The sequence below is a fragment of the Poecilia reticulata genome, linkage group LG13 (assembly GCF_000633615.1).
Source record: "Poecilia reticulata strain Guanapo linkage group LG13, Guppy_female_1.0+MT, whole genome shotgun sequence".
Classification (NCBI taxonomy): Eukaryota; Metazoa; Chordata; class Actinopteri; order Cyprinodontiformes; family Poeciliidae; genus Poecilia; species Poecilia reticulata.
Genome location: NC_024343.1, coordinates 23783780 through 23794308, shown reverse-complemented (window position 1 = coordinate 23794308; position 10529 = coordinate 23783780). Strand labels below are relative to the sequence as shown.

Here is a 10529-nt window from a genome sequence, read left to right as displayed (position 1 = left end):
ATATAGCTATGTTAACATATATAGCTATGCTAACATATTTATTTTTAGATATATTTCTTGCTTGGGGCTTAAGCGACCATAAGTAATGTGCCTATGCTGCCCTCTGCTGCCTAATAGTAGTAGTGTGGCTGTAGCTCAGATTGTTTTCGTTTGGACATTTTTCTAAGTTATTACAAACGAACACAGTGGAACATTTTTACAGAAAATATAGTAAAACATAATGGGGTTTTTTTAAACAATAAAACAATAAACGTGAATCCACACGTGTCAAAAACAAGCCTAAGCTTCCTCACCATTCAGTGTATTATTCTGGATGTTCTGTAAATGTTTCACCGTCATCTCCAGGATGTCTGCCTTTTCCAGTTTGGATTGCTGTGGAGAAGAAAGATGCGCTAAAATTAATTTTTAAAAAAAAACTTTGCTTTGTTTACTTTAAAGAGCAGATGGGAGACACGTGTTTGCGCTCACATCCAGCCTAAAGGCTCCGATCACAGTTTCCTTCAGCTGATCCAGACAGTTGTTTATCCTCTCCCGTCGTTTCCTCTCTATGAGCGGCTTCCTCAGCTGCAACAACAACATTTCATGAAGCCAAGCAGCACACCAATGAGTAAAAAAAACAACAAAAAAACACGATACTACGTTAAACGTGTACCTTTCTCTCCTCCTTGGCTCTGGGGGGTTTCTCCGCGTTGTGCGCCGCAGAAGATGCAGTCATGTTTAACCGGGGGGCTTCTGTCCCTTCTGAGTCTCAGCGCGTCTCTAGGGTCCTCGGCGCGCCACGACCCTCTTATTTATAGGCCGCGATTAGCATGTGAATAACCCAACTCTTTGCCTGCAGGATTTTCCCACACACGGGGTCCCCATCAGTCAAGTCTGACAGGTCACTGGCTTCATTCAGTGACCGGCAGAGCCAAGAAAAAAAAAAAAAAAAAGTCTCACCAGCAACAGATGTCCAGCCTGAAACCAAGCACGACCTACCCCCCACACAACAGCAGAAAAAACCCATGAGTTTCCCTTTTCTCCCCGTGTTGAACAAGAAGGTGCAATTACCTTGTTTCACCCTGGGGAGCTCCGGGCCCATTCTCACAGTGAGAGCAACATTAGACTTGCTCTGTCTGAGGAAAGGCCAAAACCTACTTCCTCAAGGCTCACTGCCACACAGGAGAGAGACAAATCACCTACAAATGGACTGAAATGGTGAGATTTTCTAACAATATAGCCTCAAACTCCGTTTTTTTGTTTTTACTGTGTTTCAATTTACACTGATGTGCACATTTGTAATTTAGCCCCTTTTTATTTGATGTTCCTAAATAAAATCCAGTGAAACCAATTTACTTTAAACCTGATGATCAGAGACCATCTGTGTTTAATTTAATCTAAGTCTAAATCATTTTATTTATGTATTTATTTTACACTTGATCAACAATTTACAACAAATTTACAAAAAAAAAAGTTATTCCAGTTCAGTCACACATCCCAGTTGTTCCCCTTTTCCAAACAATGTTAAGTTCATTATTCAAATCAGTTTTGAAAAGTTTTCTGTCTAAGTTCAGATGAGACCTAAACTACATTCATCTAAAAGACTGAACATACCTTTCCCATGGTGAAACCTGATGGTGGCAGCATCACACTGTGTGGATATCTTCAGTTTGCTGGGCCAGAGTAAATGCTCATAATAGATGTCAAGATGAACATAAAAACACTGGAAGAAATCCTGCTGGAGTCTGGAGATGTTGGCGAAGGGCAATGTCTGAGTAGGACATCTACTCTAACCATTGATCAAGATTTGCTTATGTGTTAAAATGGCCTAATCAAAGTCCAGACTTAAATATCAGAATTTCTGGCATTCTTGAGAATCGGTAAGAAGTCTTCATCCAAGCCGGTTGAGTTTGAGTGCAAAGAAGACTAGACAAACACTTTCATAAAAACTTAAAGTAAGAACTCATGGGAGTGAAAACAAACGTCTCATACTTTTAAGAGTTTTATTTGTACAAAACATTTGAAACATTTTCCTTTACAGTTATGGCAACTTTGTGTTGGTCTATAATTCTACATAAATACACTGATGATAATTGATGTAGTGTGTCACGATCTCTTTGAAATCCACCTTGATCCACAGTTGGAAGAATCAGGGGCGTCTTCACTTCTTGATTTGATCACATTTTGAGCTTTAAAACATTTCCGGGTAACATTTGCCGCTAGCAGATGTCAGACCGGCCAGATGTCCTCTCCCCTCGTCTCACTCACCCCCTCACCCCACCTCAAAGCTGGGGCCCCTTGTATCAGAGCCACGCGACTGCCAGGCGAACGCCGGGTCGTGGGAAACTGGGCCGGACAAAAGCGTGCATTCATCTGAACCTAATCAGCATGAAGAAAGTAGTAACCTTCAGAGTGTGTGGACAGTCCAGCAGGAGGAGGAGGAGGCTGAGGGTCTGACAGGTGACCAGTTAGGACAGAGTCCTTAGGAAGTGTTGTGGCCACAAATCCATCATCATCCATACATTTATAGGATCATAATTTAAATAAAAAGAATAATTTTGAGCATATTCTTTTAAATGACCCTCTTATCTTCCATAACAAATGATCTGCTGACACTTAGCTACCATAACTGTGGATATGCTACAAAGCTCTCCATTATGATGTCATCAGGTGACATCTGAACCCAGCCAAACACTAAACAGATGCTTAAAGTAAATCAATGCATGAATATGGCAAAACTTTCCTCAGCTGAACAGAAACAAAACTAAAGGAGGAGCAACCAAAGTCCAGCATCAGTTATTACACCTAGCAACAGCTAATGAGGCCCAAACAGATGTAAAACTCAGACCTGAACTTTCAAAGGCACATAAAATCAATTGCAAAGTCAGTCTTTTATCACTTGAAGAACATTAAGATTAAAGGATAAATATTCCATCAAAAATCTAGATAAACTCATCCATGCATTTATATTTAGTTGCATTGATTTCTGCAACCGTGTCTTCACACAGGTTGCCTTAAAAAGTCAGACAGCTGATTCAGAGCGCTGCTGCCTCTTCTGCCTCCATGCCTTGGTGCAGTGGCGCAACTACACATTATTCAAGTGGATGCGAAAACATAAATCGCCCCCCCGCCCCACCTCCCCCCAAGGAAGGTTGAAGGAGCGTGGAAAACATACGCTCGCTCTACCTCACAGCCCCCAGACGACGATACGTGAAGGGTAAAACTTGCCACATTTACCTCGTCACGTGCGCGAGGTGAAGGAGCGTAAGGCGCGCTGAAGTGTATGGGAAAACATAATCGGCGCGCCGCCCCCTCCAGACGGGGTTTTTGACGCCCCATCTGGTGCTGCGCCCCTATGCGTTGCATGCGCTGCATACCCACTTTTTGCGCCACTGCCTTGGTGTTCACTCCCTTCCACCATTCAGTTGGAACACCAGTATCAAAGTTGGGTTTTCTTTTGGAGTTTGAATATTTTACTTTGACAAAATATCTGGGACACAACTTAATCACAACTTCACATGACACCTGGTCGTTTAGGCCCCTCCCACATGCAGTGAGAGCATGGGAAGGGTGACCAATGATTCCTCTGTGGACTGAAAGCTGGCCACCAGGCGGGTTTTCAGGATGGATGGTGGATGGATGGATAGCCTTCTTCCTGAATTTGGTTCCTTTTAATAGCCAACCCATGACAGAGATGCCAAAAAATGCAACACAAGGTAATAATAATCAACCAAACCTGGCTCATTAAGGCAGAATTCATACAAACATCAACTCAACAAACTTTACAGAAAGATCAGAATGCAAAATCAAAGACAAGAAAGATCAGGAGAAATTTAATTATTTTGAAGTTGGAGCATGAGATACTGTTAGACCACCTCTGCTTATGATCTGCAGCTACAACGTTAAAAGTGAATATCAGTCAGGAGAATTATGTTTAAGCAAATCAAAAACTGCTCTGCCATCTTTTTCAGAGAACAAAGTTTTACTCCGTCTCACAGTTTTACTAGTTTTACCAATTTATTGGCCATCCGATTTATTAGTGCCAATTTCCCTAATCTTGGGAAATCTGTGATTGGCCAATTTTTACATGTGAAGCCGATCTTAGCTACCAATTTTATCAACCTCAGCAAAGGCATTTAAATCAACAGTTATCTTCTGTTGGGCCGGTCTGCTTTGACCAGCAGACCGGCCCACCAGATCAGGACTATATGTTTGCAGTTAACAATAGTCATCTCACTGTTGGCAACTCGTCAACTTTCTTGCTACATTTAGCAACATTTTAGATAAAAAAAATTGGTATCGGCCAAAATCAGAATCAGAATCGGGAGGTCAGGAGTTTTAATAGATCTGTGATTGGCCAGAAAACTCAATCAGTGCACCTCTAGTTGTTACCCTTTGTTTTTTTGTCTTCTTTCTTTTCCAAGTGAAACGTCTTTCCGTCAGAGTGGTTGATCCATTTCAGTTTGACGTCTTCAAGGCCATAGCCCTTCAGTTTGAGGTTCAGCTGGAAGAAATAAGAAGACAGGATTTAAAGTCTCCTCAACCCCAAACGTCCAAAAGAACAGCCATCTGTTCATCTCAAACGTGCCATTTATTTTTAAAAACGGATGATACATATCAGCTGCACAGATTATATAAAATAAGAGACATGAAAGTTTTGTACTGCCTGTAAGTGAATAATTACACAACAAAACATAACCTCTGGAAATCAGAACTGCCCCTTATTTACCTGCTGCAAGATGGCATCCTGCTCTTTTTCCAGGTCCAATGAGGAATCGGATTTGGACAGCATAATCTTTACAACCCTCATCTTCCTAGGAGGTCCTAAAGGATTAATAAAAAATAATCATGATGATGTCTATAATGACATTTACTGGTGAGAGAAAGTTTTGAGTTTTGGCACCAGTGATTAGATTACTTTTTGTAACTAATTAGGTTGGAGAATAATTAATTTATCCTAAAACTTTTTCTAATTTGGAACAAAGCTGGAGGCCGATGGTAAGTTGAAACTTATTTTATAAAGTAGGCATAAATCTACAGTATGGAATAAAAGGAACAGACCAGGAAACAGGAGGCAAAGTAAGAATCTTTAGAAAAGCCTTGTGAATTACTGTGCATGTCTGACTACAACAGAGTTCATAGCCAGTTGCACACAGCGTGTGTTTGACTCACCATTACAGATGAAAGGATATGTGCTGGAACAGAGTCTTATATTCCACATACTGTTTGTTGTAGTCACACAGGAGCTCTGGACTTTTATTGATTGACTTGTATTAAAGTTACGGAAGGAAGTCATCTTCATGCGCTGACCGTCTGACCACCTCCAAGACTCTCTGTACAAGCCAATCCATGCGTAGTTTTCCACAAGCACATTGATTTCGTTGTTCTCGGATGTGTTCCTCACACTGGCCAGATCTATGTAGTTTTTCCTGCAGTAAAGTTGAGCTTTGTCCCAAGACATCGGTGTCGTCACATAGATGTATTTTGGAGATGAACCTATATAAAACAAACAAAAGATATTTTATGAAGCTAATATGACAGGCACTCATACATTTACTGAAATACAAATGCAAAAGGTTTAATGCTAAGGTACAAACTAGAAACAATGAACTAATATGAAATATGTCACATATGTCACATATTAAGACTGCTCTTATGGCCCATAAGAGACCATCATATATATATATATATATATATATATATATATATAGAGTGACCCTGTGGTCTTATGAGCTGCTGCAAACACTATAACACACTCTTTAAGTGCAAAAGTCTCCAGTTAATTAATATTTTTTGGGAGGGGGGGATGTTTTTATGCTGCAATCACTTTTTTGAAACCCCACTAAATATTTTCAATAGAGTTCAAGTCAGACAACTGTGGTGATATCTTTCTGAGTTTCTTTAAGCATCAAGTCTTGCTGAACTTTGAGATATACTCAGGGTCAAACTTGAACTATCTCAAAAACAGGGAAATACTTTTTGCCCAGAATTTCCTGATAATTGAGTGAATCCATCTATCCGCCAACACTCTCCAATTTTCCTGTGCCACAGGAAGCAAAGTAACCCCAGAGTGTCCCTGATCCCCTCGGTTCTTCACTGAATTGAGGCGTTTCTGTAGCACCAATGTCCTTTATTCGCTAAAATTAGGCAGGGCATGAATATAGAGAGAGGAGAAGAGAAGTCGTGCAGCAGAGATCCCAGGGTTGGAAATCGAACCCTGGATGGTTGCATCAAGAACTAAAATTCTCTATAGGGGGCGCCATCTCTACCTCTACAGTCTACAATATGTGTCTCTCCGGCTTTACTTCATTCTTTCTGCTCCAGGCATACTGACTGATCCAAAAGCCCCAAAAGATCCAGTTTTGATTCATCATGTCTCAGTGAACAAAATCCATCAACATATCTGGCTTGTTTATATAACTGTGAACACTTTAGAGTGAACTAGTATTTTTAGATCAGTAGTAATTTAATCCATTCAGGGTGTAACATGATATTCACTGAAACTTAAGGTTTTAATTTTGATGTAAAAAAGCTCCTTGGCTCTGCGACAGACTGGCGACCTGTCCAGGGTGACCCCGCCTCTCGCCCGGAATGTTAGCTGGAGATAGGCCCCAGCACCTCCTGACCCCACTAAGGGACAAGAATGTAAAGAAAATGGATGGATTTGTGGAAAAGCTCCTTGCAACATTAGTGTCATTTAAATATTAATATTAAATATTAATTTTGTTTAATCTATTTATTTCAAACCTAATTTGCGGTAAGAATTGAAAACAACATTGAAACAGAGCCGTTATTGTTCTCTTACCGCTGTAGCAGACAAACGGTCTATTACCAGTGCACCAGTAGTCAGACCATGCAGCTAGTTGTTGTATATCAGCACACAGAAAATGATCGTCAGCACTGTTTGGTTCCCCTGAGTTCCACTGTCTTAATTCAGCCTGATCTTTTTCATAAAATCCATCCTTTTCCAGAGACCACTTCCAGTTATTAACGTCACCATACAACCCAATCCAGAATTCATGAGTTTCGTTTTTGAGTATGTCCTTCACTAGGGCCATGTCTTCAGTGCTGCTGATGGTGACCAGGTCTGTGTATTTTTCCCTGCAGTACCTCTGGGCTTCAGTCCAGTTCTTTCTTTCATTTACAACGTGATACACTTGTGAAAAACATGGAGGGAGGACACACAACCCTGAAACAATAAACACAAGTTTCATCAAATGATAGCACTCAAAATAGACACCCTACTTTGAAGATTAGGCTTTAAACTTTCCTTATACGCTGCCTTAGGTTATTCTGGGCTGTCGCTGTAGTTGTGCTGATATAGGCTTAGGCTGCTGGAGGACCTCACTTTCTTCTTCTACTACTCTCCAATTTGCTTTACTTGTTGTTATTTCAACTGTAACATTTTGTTTTCTCTCAGAAGCTACACCTGGTTTAGCTTTCTGAAATTTCTAAATGTTGAAAACATGAAACAGTGGTGAGCAAAAAGGCAAGAAAGAATAAATTTAGGGGTAAATAACTCTTCACAGATCTGGGAATGAATCTTTCTTTTACTGATAATAGGAAACTTATGAATCTCCTCTTGCTGTCTAGAGCTTGCTAGTGCTTTTTTCCAGAGCCTTTAGAGAACAAGTATGGGAAACAGTTAGTGTTTCTTTTTACTTTTATTTGTTTTTTTTTTCTTGTTTAGATTTCCACATTGTAATCATGCACAGGAAAACGTTCTGGTAAAAATTAGATCCGTATATAGAACATTACCCAAAGCGGACCGCAGTCTCGCGTCGTGTGCAAATGAGATGTTGGCAGGAACTATAAATTGTACTGAAATATCTTTTGTAGTAGTTCTGTGGAAAATGATGTGAATTTGCATTTCTTTGAACATTTGACAGCACGAACTGATCCACATCCTGTTATTCACAAGGATTTTGCAAGTAGTATTTTGTTCTACTTAAATCAAGAAATAGAATGCTTCCTGTGATAAAAGTGTAGTGTAAGCATTGCGATGCGATTTCCTGCAACTTCTAGATGTATCTCTTCTTCAGCACATCTTAGTCGCGTAATCAGACTGCAGATTACTTTGGAGAACTTGGCTGCATAATTCAGCCATTTGATTCAGGTGTGCTGGACCAGGGACACATCTAAAAGTAGCAGGACAGCGGCCCTCGAGGCTTGAACTTAAAGATCCCTGCTAATTACTCAGAACGCAAAAATAATAAACTCCACACAAATAAAAATGATTTTCTGCACATCACCTTATAAAGTGAGAATTTTTAATCAGTTGTGTCTAAGAGTGTGTTATCCAGCTGTCTATTTAAAAAGAAAGCATCAAAACATTTTACATATGACCACGTCACAGGAAGATATTGCAAATTTAATGTTTATCTAAGAATAAAAATTCAAACAAAATCCACAAAGCTGTTACACTTACCGAGGAGAAGTGTGTATCTAATAGCGTTTCCATCCATAATGCATAGAGAAGTTAACTGTGAGGACCTGAGAGTAAAATGAAGAATGGAGAAAACACTCAAAACCTAACAATACAAGTTTGTTTTTTCACCTTTGAAAGAAAATGTGGAACAATTATTGTTCCATAACTGTAAGAGAAGTGAAAAATGATTTTCACTTCTCTTGTTGTTTTATATGTAGAACGTTTTACATATAAAACAACAAGATGTTTCTCAAAAAGCATAAATATTAAAACATGACAAAAAGCAGAGTGTTTTATGCAGATAATTACAAATATGAAAAGTATGTCAACTTTAATTCTGGAATGTTTGCACCTTTTAAATCTGTCATAAATTACTGTATTGAAACTTGACAGTTATAGTAATTTAAACTAAATGATGCCTTACCTGTTCCTCCCAGTTTTTCCCACGTACACAGCAACTCGAGTCAAATGTTGGAGTGAATATGATAGAATGTGCAGCGAAAAGAGCTTTCTATCTCTGCTTGTAGACTTATGCATTTGATACACTATTATACAAAGGTTGTATTAAGACTGCACCATATGCAGAAACCACATAGTTTGCATTACTCAGTTTGAAGTACACAAATCTAGTTCTGTGAAAAGAGTAGCTACTCAAAACTTTTTATGAGAATTCCACAAAGCTTGTTTACAACAAGTTTTTCTGGTTTTCAATTTTTTGTCTCCACAAAATAACAGTCTGAAAACTGTGGTGTGCATTTTGAAATATCCCTAAAAAAAAATCAAGTGCAAACAACTGCCATTGGAAGCCATGTAGTAAGTAAATGGAACCCTCTGACGCATAATTTAATCTTAGTATAAATGCAAATGGTTTGTAAAGGCCAATAGAGATTTGTTAGACATTAGTGAACAATGAGCATCATGGTGACTGAGCGACACTGCGGGGATAAGGTTATAGAGAATTAAAGCTGCTGTAGGTTATAAAACATTGTCCCAAGCTTTAAGAATGTCACCAAACTCTATTTAAAGGGGTGGAATCACTAGCGGAACAAGTCGGCGTCGGGCCGGGGGGCGGGGCCTATGACCGGGCCCCTCACGTGTATCGCCTGCGCTGCTGGAAACTGTTGAGGGGGTGGGGGTATAGGTTGGGACAGTAACTTACATACACCTTTCTGAACAGGCGAGGGCGCACTTTCTCCCCCTTCCGGCCCTTGCCGGAAGGGGGCCCGGGCCCTACATTTAAAGACTATAGATTAAAAGCAGAGTCTTTGACTCTGCTTTTATAGTACATTCTGCTTTTATAATATTAGTATATTCTAACTAAACTTTTTGTCTTTTTGTCTTGCAGGCTGACGTTTGTAAGAACGAACCAGTTAGACCAGATAGTAGAGGATAGAATAGGTTATCCTTTCTGTCTTTTACCTCTCTCTCCATCTACCCCTCTATCTTTTCAGATATAGGTTTTAGCATAGACTGAAGATGAGGGTTCGTTCACAAGTGTTGCCACACGAAACGAAAAAGAAAGGTATAAGTGCCGAGGCAGTTTTATAAAGACTTTGTCTTTAAAGCCCCATACCTTACGCCTTCCCGCAGAAGGCACCTTCCCGCACGAGGCGGGAAGGTGCCTCCTGCGGCCTTCCCACCGCAGGAGGGAAGGCCGCATATAAGTCCTAAGTCCTATATAAAAGGACTTTGTCTTTTTATAAGACAAAGTCCTTATAAAAAGGCCCCAGCACTAAAACTTTTCTTTATTGTCTCACGTGGCAACACTTGAGAACAAACCCTCATCTTCAGTCTGTGCTAAAACCTCCATCTAAAAAGATAGAGGGATAGACGGAGAGAGAGGTAAAAGAAAGAAAGGATAACCTATTCTATCCTCTACCATCCTGTCCAGGTTCGTTCTTACAAACGTCAGCCTGCAAGACAACAAGACAAAAAGTCTAGCGACCAAATGATCGCAGAGGGCCTACATTCAAGGACTCTGCTTCTGTCTGTCATTGACGTCATCTGTGACGTATGATTCGGGCTTTGACTTTGCCAACCGAGGAGCACGTGACCAGCTGAATCAATCCGATGCGGATGATGTCACAGTCCTACTTCCATACAGTATTTGCATGCAGGCCAT

The 10529-nt window shown here is 40.1% G+C and overlaps 2 protein-coding genes across 3 annotated transcripts in view; both read right to left on the bottom strand.

The window, feature by feature from the left end:
• The window catches only part of her8.2 (hairy-related 8.2), a 2411-nt gene extending 1606 nt beyond the window's left edge, over nucleotides 1–805 (bottom strand). Inside the window, exons 1-3 of the mRNA XM_008426137.2 lie at nucleotides 653–805; nucleotides 469–564; nucleotides 294–372 (exon numbers count right to left, since the gene is read on the bottom strand). Of these exons, the coding sequence (XP_008424359.1) occupies nucleotides 294–372; nucleotides 469–564; nucleotides 653–715 (238 nt within the window). The 5' untranslated portion in view covers nucleotides 716–805. The remainder of the gene's footprint in view (nucleotides 1–293; nucleotides 373–468; nucleotides 565–652) is intronic.
• Nucleotides 806–3319: 2514 nt separating this feature from the next.
• Nucleotides 3320–9004, bottom strand: LOC103474873 (C-type mannose receptor 2-like). 2 transcript variants are annotated; one of them, XM_017308387.1, is made up of 5 exons: nucleotides 8832–9004; nucleotides 8408–8472; nucleotides 5152–5475; nucleotides 4709–4803; nucleotides 3320–4483 (listed from the first exon to the last, which is right to left on the bottom strand). In XM_017308387.1, exons 1-5 carry the CDS (start codon nucleotides 8942–8944, stop codon nucleotides 4361–4363), a joined length of 720 nt encoding a protein of 239 aa, XP_017163876.1. In that variant the 5' UTR covers nucleotides 8945–9004; the 3' UTR covers nucleotides 3320–4360. The 2 variants fall into 2 exon arrangements, with proteins under 2 accessions (XP_017163876.1, XP_008424358.2); XM_008426136.2 differs by lacking the exon at nucleotides 8832–9004 and adding an exon at nucleotides 6785–7168 and having other exon boundaries at nucleotides 8408–8509.
• Between the last annotated feature and the right edge of the window lie 1525 nt (nucleotides 9005–10529).